The sequence below is a fragment of the Ahaetulla prasina genome, chromosome 5, assembly GCF_028640845.1.
Source record: "Ahaetulla prasina isolate Xishuangbanna chromosome 5, ASM2864084v1, whole genome shotgun sequence".
Classification (NCBI taxonomy): Eukaryota; Metazoa; Chordata; class Lepidosauria; order Squamata; family Colubridae; genus Ahaetulla; species Ahaetulla prasina.
The window spans coordinates 69,137,147-69,156,603 of NC_080543.1; the positions used below are offsets into that span (position 1 = coordinate 69,137,147).

Genomic DNA, 19,457 nt, shown 5'->3' on the forward strand with positions numbered 1-19,457 from the left:
TAAGCTGGGGTCTCCTTTTTTGAAGATAGGGATGACTGTGGCTAGTGACCAAAGTTTGGGAAGAGAACTGGTAGTGAAAGCTTTATCAAAGATAATACTTAGGGGTTCTGCTGTATTAATGGAAAGTTTTTTAAGAAGTATGCACATAGTCCATCGGGTCCAATAGAAAGCGATGGTTTTAAGTTATGAAGAACTTTTCCAACATTATCTTCTGTGAAATCTATATGAGTTAAATCATCATAATCATTACTGGTACTTTTGTGGAATGTCGGATATGTGTTATCGGAGTTAACAAAAACTGAGCCAAAGAAAATGTTGAAGAGGTTTGCTTTAACTGTTTTGTCATTGCATTCTTTGTTGTTAGAATCTTTTAGTGGTGGGATGGATCTTGAGTCTTTAAGTTTATTGTTAACAAAATTATAAAAGGCACGATTGGAATTTGTGCGCAGAAGGTTCTCTTCTTGCTTGGTGTGGTAATTTGTGCATTCAATTTTTATTTGGTTGCATATGTTTCTGTAGCGGTTTTTGAAATTTGTAACATAGCCTTTTTTGTTTCTTTTCCAGAGGGATTTTTTTTCCGATTGAAGCTTTTTTATTGATATGGGTAGTTTGTTTTTCTTGATCATGGTAGTCATTTGTGGTACATATAGTTTAATGACTCTATTGATTTCAAGTAGGAAGACTCTATAGTGGTCTTCAGTGGTTATGCAGGTTGCAAACAGAGTTTGCCAGTCCAGAAATGAAAGATCGTTGTTTATAAGGTCGTAATTGGCTTTTTTGAAGTTGTAGTTGGGAGTACTGTTGTTATGACAATTTAAGTATGGACGTATATTGAGACGAAAATCAATCATACAGTGGTCACTGATACTTCCTGCTGGCTTCCCGTAAGCAAAGTCAATGGGGAAGCCAGCAGGAAGTCAGAGGTCGCTCCTATTCGAATGCATTTTTGCCTGCCCATGGTCATTCTATTTCTTTGTTTAGGGAAGTAATATTTCTGGAAGCATGACCCAACAAGTCATGGATTATTAGGAAAGTCAAATCACACATCAGAGAATGTTCCTTGTGAACTATAGTTGCCTTCTATACATGTGGGTCTTGTATTATACTTTCTATTTTATTTAGTTTTGGTCTGGTTGAACGTTATATCTGTAGCTGTCAGAGGTATACTTTATTGCTGCAGGACATAAATAATTACAAATAGAAGTGATGTTTTATTTAATGGCTGAAAGATATGACAACTACATTTTTTCTGTTTGTATAATGCTTTGATAGCTAGAACAAGGAGTTTTCAAAAGTCTAAATTTTTATCAAACAGCTAATTGTAACTTGGAGAACTTTGCATATAGAGCATTAGCACTTCCATCTTCAAATCTTTCAAAAGTAATTCATGAAACAACCCATTTTATTTGAAATCTACATTTCCAGGAATCCGATTGCATTTTCAATAAGCTCTGTTCAAACATCTGATTTTACATAAATATTATCTGATTGGCCATTGATATCCCAATTAGTAACTCTGAAATTGTGACATACCATTTTAGTAATTTTGGAAGATGAACTATGTATTTTACAAGGATTAGAGAATTTGTTGGTGTAATGTGTAAACATGCCTGTTCTGAGAAGTAATTGATATAGAAATCATGACTACTACCAAGATAAATTGGTACTTAAAAGCCATGGAAAATTTTCTTGTTAATAATAGTTAATAATAAAGTGTTGTATCATTAAGTGTTAAGTTTGTACCCTATGACTATCATTAAGTGTTGTAAGTGTTGTACCTTGATGAAGGTATTTTTTCTTTTATGTAGACTGAGAGCAAATGCACCAAGACAAATTCCTTGTGTGTCCAATCACACTTGGCCAATAAAATTCTATTCTATAAATTTATACTTGAAATATTTTAGGCTTACAATAAAACTGTCTCCCTTACATTTTGAGGATTCTTCCCTGACAGATACAACTCAGTAATTTCACAGAGTATGATACTGCCATAAGTATGAAAATTGCCAAATATAGCCTTATATTACCCTATATTGTTAATACTAACATTTCAATATAAAGGTGAAAATGTAACTGAGTAGGACTCATTTTTTGAACTAATTTAAAATTTTCTACAATGGATGCATTATGATCCTAGGCTTGTAGGATAGAGATGATTACTAGAGCATATACACTTGTGTATATGTGTCAACCCTGAAGCTGACCTGACAGAAGCTATTATGAAGCTTTAGCGTTGCCACTGGGGGATAGGGAGGGGGGAATAGAAATAGCTGGGGTTTTATAGCCAAAACAAAATACTTTCTCCTGGGAACCAAGGGCATTCCCACAGGTGGCCCGAGAGAAGAGGAGTGAAATTACCAGGATTGATTGGACCATGTGACTGATTGTTTGGGAAAGGGGAAAAACTTTTACTCTTAATTAGGTGAAAACCACGGGAACATTCACAGTCGGTTTTCACCAGACTGTACCACTAAGTTACGTCCAATAAAACTATTCTTTGAGGAATCTGACTACCTCCGAGTCCTGTTTGCTATGGGCATATTACTTGGGACCCTGACATTAAACCGACTTTCCTAATTTTCTGCTCCAACTGGAGCAGCTCTCCAGGGTCCTGCAGGACTCTTCAGAGAACCAACAAGTGGCAGAGGCAGTGGTGGAGATTGAGCACCATGTGGGCACCCAGCTCAAGTCCACACTGAGTGGCTTGTCTCTGGGGACCTATATCAGGTGCAGGAAGACCTTGGCAGCCGAGGCTCATTCCAGGAGCCAGTGAGGGATCGTCCCATGATATCAACCAGGGAGTTGAGAACTACAATCCTCGAGTGGAGGGCGACGGGACTGCTGGACCTGAATGACTCCAGAAACTGGAGACACCAGACCACAGTGCACAGCCAGACCTTGGAGCAGTTGCTGGAAAAGTTCGACTGGCTGAGCCTTGGCAGCTTGGAATACTCACTCCGGCCTTAGTGCATGGGGTTGATCTTGAACCAGCCTACATTGACTTTTCCTTCCCAGAGGGACCAGTCTACCCCCCTCAGTGTCCTGGGTGACTAGCCCGCCACCGCTTCCTTCGGTGTAGTCAAGCCTAGGACCACAGTGGATGCCAGAGAGCAGCCAGCCTGCCTGGGCAGCTCCAGGTCCCACCAAATTGGCAGGTGCCACCTGGCTGGGCCTACACCCAGGGCATGGCTGGGTTAAAGTTCAGTGGACCCCCACCCCTGCACCACCATTGCCTCTACTGCCAGCCCAGGCTGCCGCTCCTTCACGTTTCAGAGCTACTTTCAACAGAGATCCAGACAATACATGAACTGGTTGTGGACCCTCATTGATGAGTACGGAGATGACTATCCCCATGATATAGCAATAATCCCGGCCATCACTGACAACCTAACAAGAGAAGCAGCAGAGTGGGTGACCCAACTGTATGACAAAGATGCACCAGATCTGGGAAACATCAATGTTTTCCTGCAGGAGCTGAGGGCCAGATTCAAGGATGAATCTCAAGCCCAGGAAATTGAGGAGGAAATCAAGGGGATCAAGCAAAGAGGCTGCCCAGCCAAAGAGCATGCCTATTGTGGTCTGGTGGCAGCCTGCAGAGCTGGCAGAAGAGTCGGACAGTGAAGAGGTTGGGGAGGAACATGAGCCAATCCTGGAGTCTGGAAACAGCTCAGATGAGGGCTCTGCATCAGAGGCAGAGAGGGGAGCAGAGCCATCTGGGAGTTATATGCCGCCTCTGGAGCCTCCTGGAGTCAGACATCAGTGAGGCAGAGGAACAGAGGGCATCTGTTCCCAGTGCACATATGCGCAGAGCTGCCAGAAGGCAAGAACAGTTAAAAGGGATGATTCAGGAGTAGGGCTTGGAGATGATTGGCCCCTTTCATAAGACATAAAGGAGGAGCAAAGGCATGTGAGCCTTTGCAGGAAACAACTTTGTTCATTCTGGTTGGTTTAAATTCTGAAGCTCTGTTTTGACTCTGTGCTCCATGTTGTCTGGCAAAGCTAATTGCCAATTAGGTCTTTGGCAGCGTGTCAAGGGAGATAAAGGAAGCCTAGGTCAGAACAGTGTCCGAGAGTTCAGTAGAGTTGCTGGTAAGCTATGGCAATGGCCTGAGCAACTTCTGCTCTACTTTTTTAAAGAAGGCTTGGACAAGGAGCTGCTTCACACCTGCATTTACCAAGGGGTTCCTGATCAGATCCACAAGTGGTACTAGATGGCAGTGGCTATGGACATCGAGCTCCATTGACACAAGAAGGGAGGATTGGCCAATAAGAACCCCAAAAGCCAACCTGAACAGTGATAACTAATCCGATGATCCAGCCCCAACCAATGGGAAGAGCAGCCAAGGGGAGCCTCTATGATTAAATGCTTCTGATGTGGCCAGCAAGGCCACTGAGCAGCTGAACGTCTGGCTCCAGCCTCCGTCCCACAAGCAAGGACCTCTGTCCCATAAGCAAGGAAGGAAGCCTAACTGAAAAAACCACCATGTAAACCTACAGAAAAGGGAAAATTTGACTGCCAATCCATTGAGGGTGGAGAGGGGACTCTGGTCCCAGAAGCCCAGCTGATGACAGCCTACAACAGCTATGACAACAGTGAGGAAGACCCGATGGTAAGTGAAACCATCTGTTCATTCACCATCCAGTCAAGGCTAGTGGTAACACAGGGGCACAGTGGGAAATAGAGGCCATCATAGATATAGGCTGTACCCATTGTCTGATCATTCTGCCCACAGTCCTGAAGCTAGGAATCAGTACAAAGCCCCTAGCCAACAGCATAGGCTTTAAGCAAATTGATGGGTCACTGATAGGAGGAGCCCCCACCACGCTCCTCACTAAAGCAAACCCATAGGATTAGAAATGGGCCAGCACTGGGAGCTGATGCAGTTCAGAGTGGCACCAAAAATGACAGAAGCAGTGATTCTGTCCCATAGACTGCTCCATAGAAATTGTACCAGGAGCAAAGCAAAGACAACTATGAGAGTACATTGACACCAACCTGACCTGGGGGTTCATATAGCCGACTAAATCAAGAGTAGCCACCCCAGTCCTTTAAAGAGAAAAATGATGGGTTGATGAGGCTCTGCATTGATTTTAAGGGAACTTATGCCATATATGTAGAAAACATGGATCCACTCCCCCTCATGAAAGACATGCTAGCACACTAACCTAGGGAAAAGTGTTCACCTAGTTAGACCTATGAGAGGCATACTACTGAGTGCAAATTAAGCAAGGAGCTGAGTGGAAAACTGTCTTCAACTGTCCCTTAGGGTACTTCCAATTCAAAGTAATGCTCTTTGGCTTGCAGGGAGTCCCTGCAGTCTTTATGCAGCTGATAAATGAGGTGCTATATGAGATCCTGTATAAAGGAGTCCTCGTGTACCTAAACGACATTCTCATTTTCACTGAGACCTTAGAACAGGGGTCCCCAACCTTTTAGACCTCAGGGACCACCAAGTTCATAATTTTAAATTCTGCAGACCACTGGGGGTGGGGGAGGCTCAGCTGCCTTTAACTGATGCACCATTGTTATTTTTTGCACAACATAACCAAGGCACTGCAGCAAAGAAAGCAAAACTAACAAATCTCAGTTCTCCCGTTTCATGCTAAGTTTATTTTAAGAATTTATACTCATTCCCATATTAAATGCATAGGCATATTCGTACCTGGGATTTATCCACCAATCCAATAAAAAGAGAAGTCTTTAAAGCCTGGTGTTTCTAAATCTTTGTTTTTAAATCACACAGGCAAAAAAAAAGCAGGTTGGAAGCAAACGGAGGACTTGGGAAAGTAATGGTTGGGGGGAGGAATCAATGAGAAAATGGGAGATGTCAGAAAGGGATGGCCGATGTAAATAATATTTTTTAAAAATCACAATCAAAGGAGATTTGAGCAGCTAATGCTGGAAAAGTGAACTTTGGAAAGTGCCAGCTGGGTACAAAAAGAGGAAGGGTCTCCCCCCACACACACACACAGAAAGAGCTGCAGGGAAAGAAGGGGAAAGAGCCAGGTGGAAGACAAGCCTTTGTGTGGAAAAGTCAGGCAAAGATACTCTATTACCAGGTTTCCTCCTCCTCCTCCTGAAACCACTGCTGTTCTTCTTCCTTTTCTTCCCAGCCATAGCCACCCAACCCCTGAAGATCCAGTATTTCCACCTCATCCAAAGGCTGTCTGGGGGCAGAAGCATGGAAAGGGTGGAGAGGGCTTTGTGGGGTCCCCCTGATGGGGGATGGCTTGAAGTAGACAAAGGGTTCGGCTTTGCATATGAGAGCTGGTGCTGGGCTTGACCTGCCAGCTGGAGGGGAGCTGCTGCAGGGGACTGATGAGGGGGCGCTTGGGGCTGGGAGTGCTTGGGGCTCGGAGCGGTAAACCGCATTCAGGAAGCACTACAGCAGAGAGAAGCAGCCGGAGTCAACCCTGTCTTTGCTGTCCATTGCAGATGCTAAATCACCCCACTGCAAACTCTCATCTCTCAAGGAGCCTGGCCAAAGTTTCCTATGCCGCTTCAGTGAGTGCTCATTGAGAGACAAGAGTTTTCAGGGAGCTGATCTAGCATCTGCAATGGACAGCAAAGCCAGGGATGGCTCCGGCTGCTTCTCTCTGCTAACAGGCAGCCAAGCTTGCCTGAAGGACCCCATTCTGTCTCTGGGAGTCAAAGCACTGAAGAGCGAGTGGCACAGAAAACCTTGGCTGGGCTCCTTGAGAGAAATGGAAAGATTTCTCTGCAGACCACCAAAATTTTCTCACGGAACACTAGTGGTCTGTGGACCACCGGTTGGTGACCACTGCCTTAGAAGAGCATGTTAAATTGGTGTGCCAGGTGTTGAAAAAGCTCCTTGTGGCCAAATTACATGTGAAGCTGTCAAAATGTGAATTCCACAAGACTAGCCTGGACTACCTGGGCTACCAAGTGTCAAACAAGGGTATAGAAATGGACCCAGATAAAGTTAAAGCAGTCCTAGACTGGCAACCCCCTTGCATATGAAAACAGCTTCTGAGCGTCTTGAGATTTACTAATTTCTATAGGCAATTCATTCCCTCCTTCGCTGAAATTGTCCTGCCTATCACCGAGCTGTTAAAGACTGGAGGAGGCCCTCAGCAACCCCTAAATGGACTTTAGAATGCCAAAAGGCATTTGAGGAACTAAAGACCCTATTCACCAAGGAGCCAATCCTCAGACACCCTAATCCAGAACAGCCCTTCATAGTCCAAGCTGACACCACTGATGTGGCTGTTGCAGCCATTTTTCTTCAGAGGAATACCGACAGCAGCTTGCAACCCTGTGCATACAAGCTCCAAAAAATTAACAGAGACTGAGAGAAGATGAGCAGTGTGAGAGAAGGAAGCCTTCATGGTCCAATGGGTCCTACTGACCTGGAGACACTTTCTGGACTACAATCATGTCCCATTTGAAGTGTGGACTGATCATAAGAACCTAAAGGCACTCAAAACCCCACAAAGATCCTCTCCCAAGCAAGTTCATTGGGCACAGTATTTCAAACAGTTCAACTTTGAGTTAAAATACATCCTAGGGGGGGAAATTTCATGGCAGATGTCCTATTACACAAACCACAGTACAATAGTAAACCTGAGGAGCTGGTTCATGCCATGATTTCCTGCTCTTAACCTGCCTTGCAAGCCACAACCAGAGGGCAGGCCAGATGACAAAGAACTGCAGACAAGGTGGGGAATGACCCAAAAACTAAGGGACAAGCTGCCAGCCAACCCATGGTATAGCAACCACAAAGAAGCCCTGACCCTGAGAGATGGACTAGCCTGGAAAGGCTCAAACTGTATGTGCCCAATAGCTTGTGACTCCAAGTACTCCAGCAGAATCACGATTCTAAGCAGGCAGGGTACTTTGGCTATTTGAAAAGTCTGCACTTGGCACGAAGGCAATTTTGGTGGCCAAAGATGAAGAAAGACATTGAGGACTATGTCAAAAGCTATGCCACTGCGCAGGCATGAAGAAAAGACCAGGGAAATCCCCAGGGTTGCTCCAGCAGGTGGCAGATCTGTCCTGACCCTGGGAGGAGATTGCCATGGATTTCATCGTTGAGCTCCCTGACAGTGGGGGGAATATGCTTATTTGGACCATAATAGATTTGTTCTCAAAACAAGCCCAGGGCTCCCATCAGTGAAGAAGCTGGCCAGACTCTTCATTAGGGAGATTTATAGATTGCATGGCGTTCCCTGCAGGATCATCTCTGATAGTCACTGCTTTCACTCTGATAGCAATTCACTGCTAAATTCTGGAGGGAGTTCATTGGGTCCATTGGGGCCTTGCAGGGGTTTAGCTCAGCATTTCATTCAAGTACCAATGGGACTGCAGAATGCACAAACACCATGGTGGAACAGTATTTGAAGTGCTATGTCAACTATCAGTAGTCTAGTTGGGCAGAGTTACTGCCATTTGCTGAGGTGGCATACAATAAGGCGGCGCACAGCAGCACCAGTCTGACCCCTTCTTAGGTCACCAGTGGCATGGAATTCATCCCCAGGGATCCCCCCCTCATCCATGTCACTAAATGAATGAATGGAGTCACTGAAAGAGGCATGGGGAAATACCATATATTTATATAAAGGAAACCAATAGTGGTGCAAGGGGAAACAAGGTAAAGAAAATCCTGGATTCTAAATTACATAGGGGCTGGTTGCAGTACCTAGTGCAATGGAAGGGGTACCCACTCTCTGAAGCCACCTGGGTCAAAAGCTGAGATGTGAAGGCAGATAGATTGGTCAGATACTTTCATGACAAATACCCCCAGAAACCTAAGGGCCCTCCAAGGAGAGGAAGGGGAAGTTAGGCTGAATCTTGAGTAACCTCTCTGTGATTTCTTTTCTTTGCAGGAAGTCCTTTTCAATTAAGGGTTAGGGTTCAATCCTGAAATTAAGCTAACCTAAACTGCCATACTAGAGCTGAGGAATAGGGAAGGGAGAATAGAAATAGCTGGGGTTTTGTAGCCAAAACAAAATACTTTCTCCTGGGAACCAAGGACATTCCCACAGGTGACCTGAGAGAGGAGGAATGAAGTTACCAGGCAATCAGATTGGACCATGTGACTGATTGTTTGGGAAATGGGAAAAACATTTACTTTTAATTAGGTAAAAACCACGGGAATATTCAGAGTTGGTTTTCACCAGGCTGTGCCAATATGATATATCCAATAAATTTATTCTTTGAGGAATCTACCTGCCTCGGAGTCCTGTTTGCTATGGGCGTATTACTTGGAACCCTGAAAATATGATTAGGCAGCTTTGGTGCTAAGCTGACAGATGTATGAATAGATAGATGATAGGTGGAACCCGCTCTGAGAATTATGAAAGAAGTAGAAAAAATCCTTCCATGTCCTGCCTCAGTGAGGGAGAATACCTGCTTTTTATTGTTTTAGTTGTTGTTTTTTTACTAGAAGACAAAGGAATAGTTGTTCTAAAATGGAGGAAAGAATCTTGAAATGGCATCAGGAATACATCTTTTTCCACTGAGTTCTCTAAATAATAACTTCAGTAATAAACATGGAACAGAAAATAAAATGAAATGCTTGTGAAAATTTAACAGTTTTTTTTAAAATCTTAGTTTTTTTAAAAAAAAAAATTTGCCTTTTCTCTGATGAAGTAGCTATATTAAAAAGGGGGCAGGAGTATCCAAATATGTATATTGCATAATTTGCCTTATACAATTAAACCTTTGTATTTTTTGCTTTTGCTTTACTTGGTACGAAATGTGCTACAAATACATCCTGTTTGAGTTTGCTTCTCATTTTTAATATTGACTTTTTCATGTCTTATTCACCTAGCATGAATCAGATAAAACAATTTGGTTGCAGTAAAATACAGTGTTGTTTTGTTCTGAAGTTCATGAACAAAAAGAACAAATTGTTTTTATTTTCTATTACCACTCTAAATACCTTAATTAAAGCCTTTCCCCTTTGCTTCAATACTTCTCACAGATTTCACAAGCTGTTGCTGCCACTCAAACATCACTAACACAAACCACAGTAATGGAAACTGTGACTATGGTGACCACCAGAGAGCAGATCCTGGTTAAACATAGTAAAGAGGAGCTCCCACAAGTGCCACCTCCCAAGAAGAGGCAAATTGTTGTGGATTCAGAAATTAGGAAAAGGTAAGAACTGAATAAATGAAGACACTTTTGTAAAAAAAAACTCTGAAACCATTTATACTTTCATCAAAATTTATTGCACAGTCAATAAATTGCCACAGAATTCCCCCTTAACAAAGCAAAATCAAAAATGATTGCAGAGATAAAGAACACGTTTTCAAAAAGGACAAAATACATTATTTTTATATTATATACTTATCCCCTTTTTCAGAGTTATAATTGGATTTCATTTTGTTCCAACAATCCTGTGGTGAAGATTGTTGAGAGAGAGCCCTATATCTCTCAGTGAGCGCTTTGAAAATGTCTGAATACTAACAAGCCTGAAAAATAACACCCCCCCTCAAAAAAATTGACTTGCTGCACAGGCATTAAGCTAACATCAGCTCAGAAAGTTAAGTAAAGTTGCATCTGCTGACATGAGAAACCATCACGAAATCTTAAGGCTATAGGCTAGACTAGGAAATTGAAGAAAAAAATTGCAGAGGGGAAACATGCTCATTACTTTTTATTTCCAAGCTTTAATATTTTGCTGTGATAGGTTATTTCAGAAAAATATATCCTTCTAACACAATATATGTTATCACTAACATATATTCCAGTGATAATAATTTTTATATGTGATTTTTGCAGTATGTTGTAAATGTAATAATAATATTTTAAAGCATGAAATCATGAAATAAAAATTAATATGAGTGCAAGATGCTTTATTCTGATGTTACTCTAAATTACTGTAGAATATTTATTAAAACATTCTTTGTCATTTTTTTAAGAAGTGCCATAAAATAAGTAGGTCATTATTTGTTTTTCATTCTGTCATAATTAACGTTATAAAATGAAACCATAATGCACAGAAATAAATGTAGTGGGGATGAGAAGTATAAAGCATAAAAGATTAGACATTGGCAACAAATGGCAGTCCAGGAAAGCCCTCAGATTTGCATCTTTGAATTTCAGAATGGAGTAATATGTAATTAGTATATTAAAGTTTGGTATCAGTGGCAATCTAAGAAATGGAAGGATCAATAACAAACCAAAGGAAAACTATATCCCTATTTCTGGGGACATGGATTCCTGGCAACTTTCTTAGAAGCTATTTCCAAGAGGCCCCTATCAGACACCTAAGGGAACTTTGGAAACAGTTTTCATTTGGAAAACTTCCTGGAGCAGAGGATTATCCCCGCATCTCAGACTCATGTTTTTATGCTAGTTCTCTGCTTTATAACATAATGTAATGTAATGTAACATCATAACATAATACAACACATAACATAATATATATACGCCTACATACGCACACAGACACATATACAGTATACACACAAGCATACAAACACATACGCACACATAATAAAATGCTTTTAATTATTTCATACCATAAATAAAATAATCTGAACACCTATACACAATTACATAATCATTTTTCAAAGTATACTTATTAGAATGGTATTATACATAACCCTTACAAGAATTTTTTCCTATCTTTCTATGAGAGTCCAAGTGCATTTAAACAGGACTAGTGCTCCATCTAGTGTCATCATGATTAGTGAACTTTATTTAAATTGTTCCCTCATTGAAATAAATGCTAATCTAACCAGCAAAATTAAATATGCTATTAAATATTAACACAAACATCAGATATTTTATTTATTTTATTTATTTATTTATTTTATTTACATTTATATCCCGCCCTTTTCCGAAGACTCAGGGTGGCTTACAGTGTATAAGGCAATAGTCTCATTCTATTTGTATATTTACAAAGTCAACTTATTGCCCACCCCAACAATCTGGATCCTCATTTTACCTACCTTATAAAGGATGGAAGGCTGAGTCAACCTTGGGCGGGCTTGAACCTGCAGTAATTGCAGGCTGCTGTGTTTTAATAACAGGCTTCTTACAGCCTGAGCTACCACGGCCCTTTTTATTAGACTATAGTGAATTTACTGTACAAATTCGTAACAAGAATTCATTATCATTTGCTCAAAACAAAACAATAAATGGCAGGTGACAAGGAAGTTATATTAATTTAAATTTGATACAAACCAACAGATGGAAGATTGTACCTTGCAACAATTTCATATGATGTGTACATTATTGCAGGAACATAGGAGTTGTTCTGCTGCAATCCATTCTTATGCATCTGCCGTTAACATCTAGGTAAAAAAACAATGTGAACATTGCTGATATTGGATGCCTTGGTACATTAGTATTTGAATGATGAAACAATCTAAGATAGGTAGTAAAATCATCGTTGAATGGTACTAAAACTAAATCTGTATGTCTCCCACCAGATCCATTCTAAGCTTTCTCTGTAATGATGCACCATTTTTTCCTGAATAAGTTAACTGGGCTAATATTTATATTTATTCATTGGGTTGTTGTTAAATATCAGTCTGCATCCTGCACTGTTTATTTCTCCTTTTCTCTTTCTCTTTCTTTTAATAGAGAATACTCTGCAGAAACTTTGTTTGACTTTTTTTAAAAAAATCAAAGAATTATTTTTCTCAAACATTGTAGTACTATAGATATAAATGTTATGCACAGTTCTTCAATCAAATTAGTGAATCAGACATTTATTCATTTGAAAAAAAATGTTCTCTTTATGCTATCTGCCTTGCAGTGCGATGGGCAACAAACAAATTTAATAATAAATAAATAAAATGAATTTCCTTAACAACTGAAAATGAGTTTCAGAAATACAATTAAAATAGCTTGATAATATTTATGTGCAGCAGGTCCTATAATAGCTTCCTTATTAATGTTCTAAGAATGTAGGATTTACTGTGTGGAAATAGGCAGTCCTAAAATCTTGATACTAAGATGCTTAAGACTATATATTACTGTAAACACCTGGAATTGGTTTTGAAGTCAATCCTATTATAATGTATAGATTATATAGGATCTTGGCAACATTACTCATTCTTGATACCTCTACATTTTAGACCACCTTGCCCTTACTACACTATTTTTAAGTTTTTGAAAATCATCTGTTACAATAATACATTAACTGTATAACATTAATAATTTTGTATTCCAGTACAGGTTTATCACCTATCACTCAAAAAATAAAAATAACCCTCCTCTCCATTTGCTGATAATTTCTGGCTATTCATCATTAATAGGGATCCCAGGGACTTCCTGACTGCAATCTGGTCCTTAAGAAGTACATCCCCAGTGAGAATAGGCTTTAATCCTAAATTGTGTCCCTAAAATTAGGAACAACTCTGAAGATCAGAAGTTTCTTTTTTATATATATAAAAAGTTGTTTTTTTTTACAACAAACAAACATAAAAATCTCATCGATCCAATTACAATGTGTTGGTGGGGTGTTTACATATCTTCTTGTGCAATTTCAAACTAAACATCTCTTTCGTTCATCTGTCTTACATTGTCCAAATCTCTTAATCAATTTTTAATTAAACAATGGTGTTTTATCTAATAACATTACTCATTCCATTCTCCTAAATTAGTTTAATTCAAATTACTTCTCTTAACCTCAGCCTTTTTTAACTCTTTTCTAACATATCTTTCCTTCTAACCATTGATAAAATAAATCCCATATTTTATAATATTGCTTATCTTCTTGTTCTCTAATTTCAAATGTCAATTTGCTCATTTCTGCACATTCCATCATCTTCCTAATAATTTCATCTTGCAAAGGTAATTTCTCATTTTTCCAATTTTTAGCAAACACAATCCTAGTTGCTATAATAATACTTACAATCAAATATTTTAAGTCTCTACTATATATTTCAGGTATAGTCCCCAACAGAAAAACTTCTGGCTTAAAGTCTATATGTTTTCTAATCATTTTCTCCAACCATGTGTGTATTTTAGTCCAATATCTTTTTGCTTCAACGCATGTCCATCACATATGGTAATATGATCCAGGTATCTGATGACACTTCCAACATTTTTCAGATTTGTCCTTAAACATACTGGCAATTCTTGTCGGGGGTAGATGCCACCTGTAAAACATCTTGTACAAATTCTCCTTATATGCTGTAGACACTGTCATTTTAGGAAGATCAGAAGTTTCTTAGGTACATCTTTTGACAGGAATGAGAGAAATAGGAACAGAAAGAAAAAATTCTACAAATGCCCAGGAAGATACATTGGCAGCACTGTAAGACACAGAGATGTCCCATTACCTCTTTTTCGGCTCCTCTATAGATCAAGCACCAGGGTGACAAAATTTTTATTCATGCCAAATCCACATCTAGACCAAAATTTATCATCTATGTGTCCTGTAGCTCAAAGCTACCACTTTCTCTACCAGCTTAGCTAAACATGAAATAGAAACAGCTAATTTAAAAAAAAGCTTGGATAAAAGATAAGCAAGAGCATTACCACCACCTCTTTTAAATGAATAAAATATTCCAGCTGAAAAAAAAGGAATGTTAATTTACAGAGTCATGATTGGACAAAGTATCCAGAAATTTGTATAAGCTAGGCTGCGATCAAACCTACAAGGAGTAACATACTAAAATCTATTGACTGTTATTGTTAGGCAGATATACTTCCAAATAAAATTATTTTGTTTTAATAAACAAATACCATGACCATTCTTGACATCTTCACAAGGTCATACTTTATATATTATTATTTTTACATTAACAAATATATTATTCATGCCCATAACACTATTTTCTTTAAGTAACATTATATAAGCCACAGATGAAGAAATAAGCTACAAAAATTAAAAATATGAAATAAAAAATAAAAAAGTTAACTTATATCTAAATGTTCATATTATTTATACATATATTTCTCTCTCTGTAAATATATTTGCTTTTATCATATCCCTGTTCTGTTTTATATATTAACTTTGGTTCCTTATGTCAACTCAAATAATATTTTAAATATGCATGGAAAACAGGATATTATTTAGAGCTGAATTTGCTTTATATGCAGTTTAGATTTTGAATGAAATAGTTTAAAATCTTTTTTTTTATTTTAACATCTTGTTCTCCGTTACTTTTTATAAAACAAGAACAAAACACAGATTTTTTTTTCTTACCTTAGATTTGATGTTGATACAACAGAACTTCATAGTTGGATGACTCGTTCAGAAGCTGTACTACAGAGTCCTGAGTTTGCAATATATAGAAAAGAAGGAAACCTATCTGATCTCAGAGAAAAAGTTAATGTAAGCGGGAAAATATATTTACTTAATTTATATAATGTTTGTAGAGCTAGTATGTTATTTGCTTCAAGTTTTACTGTGTATTTCCATTGATAAATGGCTCTAGATTAATTTCAGCTTTGAAATATATTGATAAAGTATGCATAAATGCTCTTGTGCTTTAGTTTGCTATCATCCTGTCCTACAATATAAATAATGCAACTACTGGTAGGTGTATTCAGTGACTGCTATAAAATATAAGCCTGGCTTCCCAAAAGTCAATAATGTCATAATGAGGGGCCTCTGGTGGCGCAACAGGCAAATGCAGCCTATTATTAACATCAACTGCTTGCAATATTGCAGGTTCAAGTCCCACCAGGCCCAAGGTTGACTCAGCCTTCCATCCTTTATAAGTTAGGTAAAATGAGGACCCAGATTGTTGGGGGGCAATAAGTTGACTTTGTATATAATATACAAATGGATGAAGACTATTGCTTGACATAATGTAAGCCGCCCTGAGTCTTCGGAGAAGGGCGGGATATAAATGCAAATATATATATATATATATATATATATATATATATATATATATATATATATATATATATATATATATGTAGGTCTTTGGTTGTTCGGGTTTTCTCCCGCGTAAAATTGGAAGTGTCTTGGCAACATTTCGACGAAATCTCATTCGTCATCTTCAGGCTTCAGCTTCGTGCTTCTGGGAGCAATGTGTGATCGCAGCTGTTTCTTCCTTTTAACTGCTAGTGGGGGGTTGAACTGATTGGGTGGGAGCTTGGCTGTGCTCTGATTGGATGGAGGTTTTTTTGTGCTCTGATTGGCTGGGGGTGTGTCCTGTTTGGGTGGGGGCTTGGTTGTGCTCAATTTAGTCTGTGTTGCAGGGGGATTTGAGCTGGTGAGCTGCATAGCTGTTGTTTGGCTTTGTGGTGGTGCTACATCTTCATAGTGGGTGTCAGTCTGCTGCATGTATGGATTGGAGGGGTTTGAAATGGCTAATGTTGCAGCTGCGGTCGTGCTTCATGATCAGTGTGGGTTTGGGTCTGCTTTCTGGGTGGATGTGCGGTGGTGACATCCTGTGTGGACCTCGTGAGTGTGGGTCTGGTGTCATTCCTCGTGTTAGGATGAGACTTCGTCGAAATGTTGCCAAGACACTTCCAATTTTACGCGGTAGAAAACCCGAACAACCAAAGACCTACATACAAACACCTGTGAAAACCTCAGAAAACAAATATATATATATATATATATATATATATATATATATATATATATAGGTCTTTGGTTGTTCGGTTTTCTCCCGTAAAATTGAAAGTGTCTTGGCGACGTTTCGAAGTCTCATTCGTCATCTTCAGGCTTCAGCTTCGTGCTTCTGGGAGCAATGTGTGATCGCAGCTGTTTCTTCCTTTTAACTGCTAGTGGGGTTTGAACTGATTGGGTGGGAGCTTGGCTGTGCTCTGATTGGATGGGGGTTTTCTGTGCTCTGATTGGCTGGGGGTGTGTCCTGTGTTGGTGGGGGCTTGGTTGTGCTCAGTCTAGTCTGTGCTGCAGGGGGATTTGAGCTGGTGAGCTGCATAGCTGTTGTTTGGCTTTGTGGTCGTGCTACATCTTCATAGTGGGTGTCAGTCTGCTGCATGTATGGATTGGAGGGGTTTGAAATGGCTAATGTTGCAGCTGCGGTCTGGCTTCTGGTCCTTGGTCGTGCTTCATGATCAGTGTGGGTTTGGGTCTGCTTTCTGGGTGGATGTGCGGTGGTGACATCCTGTGTGGACCTCGTGAGTGTGGGTCTGGTGTCATTCCTCGTGTTAGGGACACGTTTGTCAATAAGGGCAGGTTTCCAAATGGCTGGTAGGCGGAGGTATCATCTCGTTTGTTCATGCTGTGTGGGCGTTTTCTATCTCAATGGCTTCTCTGATTATTCTGTTGTTAAAGTGTTCAGTTTTGGCGATAGTTCTGGTCTTTTTAAAGTCAATATCATGTCCTGTGACTTTAAAGTGTTGGACCAGGGAAGAAGTTGGTTCCTCTTTTTTGAATGAGTTCTTGTGTTCTTCAATGCGTGCACTTATTCTTCTTCTATATATATATATATATACATATATATATTCTTATATATATATATATATATATATATATTTGAGAAAGATTATAACTTGTCAGTGTGACATTTGAATAAAAGAATGTTTATAGGCAGAAGAGCTTTATAAAATATAAAATGCTGAGATATGATTGGGTCTCATATCTCATTTTTAAAAATGTTCAGCTTTCTGAATTCCTTTTAATTGTCCCATTTTAAAACCTTTTTTCCCCCCCTTTGGCATACACTTTTTTCCTCTGCAAAATTGTAGGAATTTGTTTTGAAAATTATATTTAAGTTAGTAATGGAGAAATTAACTTTAGCTTATTTCAGAAACAATCCTACATATTTATGACATTTCTTGGAAGATACTTAGAAAACTTTTTTCTATTTTTCTGGGATTTCACCTCTAACTTGGAACTTGGAGAATATTCCCTGGCAATGTTATGTAATTGTCTTTGACACTGCAGTTAACTTTTGTTATGAACAGCCCTAAAAAGTTCAAGTGGCTAATTTCTTGTACTATCTGGTCATGTTGCATTAACCTACAGTTTCAGTGTTATACAATTTTTGCTATCTACTTACAACTATTTTCTAATTCATATTCTTGGAGAGTAGTTAATAAAAATATACTGCAAATTAGAAGTTTGCACCAATGTTTTAGTTATATGGATTGCTAAACAATGCGTATGTATGCATGTGTATTTGAATATACATGTATGCATATCAAGAAATAGAACGTGTTACATTAAATTAGATCAAGAAAAGAACTTCAACTGGTAATAATTCTTGTATTGCATAATACAACTATAAGTCCCCTTCAGAGTTTTCCCCCCAAATCTATATAGATTCTGTTCTTTCATATTTTGTTTTTCTGTTTTACAAACCCAAAAAGAAATACTAAACATGTAGAAGCTTTGATAAAAGACATGGTCAAACATGCAGTGCCAGCAGTCTTCTTGTCTTTTGGAAATCCCATGAAAGTTCTAAAAGAATGATTTATTTGCATTTGTTTGAACTTGAGTAAAGGTTTCTGCAAAGCCCAGAACCTACAACCGTTATTTGTTGAGCCAATTGCTATTTTTTCAATTATGCAAATGCAAATACAGATGAATGATGGGGATTAAGGACCAATACCTAGTCTGAAGACTTCCTTGCAGAAATAGAATGTATGACTTGAAGAGAAATTTACTGAACCAATAGCAATAGCAATAGCAAGGCAATAGCACTTAGATTTATACACTGCTTCACAGTGCTTTAAAGCCCTCTCTAAGCAGTTTACAGAGTCAGCATATTGCCCCCAACAATCTGGGTCCTCATTTTACCCACCTCAGAAGGATAGGATACTGAGTCAACCTTGAGCCTGGCGAGATTCAAACTGCCAAATTGCAGTCAGCTGGCAGTCAGCAGAAGAAGCCTGCAGTACTACATTCTAACCACTGAACTACTACGGCTCTTACCAAAACCTTATAAGTTGCTAGATGCTTATCACAGGAGTCAAAAAAGTTTTTCTGGAGCAGCAATTTTATATAACTAGTTATGTTTGAATGTTAAACTGTAAACTGTTATTATTTGGATGCTTTGCAAAAATGACCAAAATAATATTCTAGGATTAGGAATGACTAATAGTATCTTTTCATTTACATGAACATTTCTTAGGATTCTTCTTTTTCATAGCAAGAGTATGCACAAATGTTGATGCTATTATACATCTTGGCACAAATGATCTGTCCCAAAAGGATGTACTTTCTGTGCAGAATGATTTCCAGAGCTTGGGGTATGAACTTAGTAGTATAGGTTGTAGGCTTATCTTTTCAGAGGTTTTACCAGTATATAAGGAACAAAAAGGTAAAGGCCAGCATGTAGTGGAGTGAAATGTGTGGCTAAAGGAGTGATGTAAAAGGGAAGGCTTTGGTTTTATTAGTCACGATGTCTGCAACTGGTCCAATGAAAAACTGTACAAAAGAGATGGATTGCATCCATCAAAGAAAGGGACTGAGTTACTTAGCAATAAATTCACAGATTTTCAGGATAAACATTTAAACTGAACAACGGAGACAGAGAATTAATTGATACAGAACATTTCTGTCCCCAGCAATCCAAAATTAATAGGGTTATCAGTG

At 39.0% G+C, this 19,457-nt stretch overlaps 1 protein-coding gene across 1 annotated transcript in view; it reads left to right on the forward strand.

Annotated features, from left to right (window-relative positions):
- The window catches only part of DMD (dystrophin), a 1,918,566-nt gene that overhangs the window by 609,664 nt on the left and 1,289,445 nt on the right, over positions 1-19,457 (forward strand). Inside the window, exons 17-18 of the mRNA XM_058186507.1 lie at positions 9,948-10,123; positions 15,143-15,266. Coding sequence (XP_058042490.1) covers positions 9,948-10,123; positions 15,143-15,266 — 300 coding nt within the window. The remainder of the gene's footprint in view (positions 1-9,947; positions 10,124-15,142; positions 15,267-19,457) is intronic.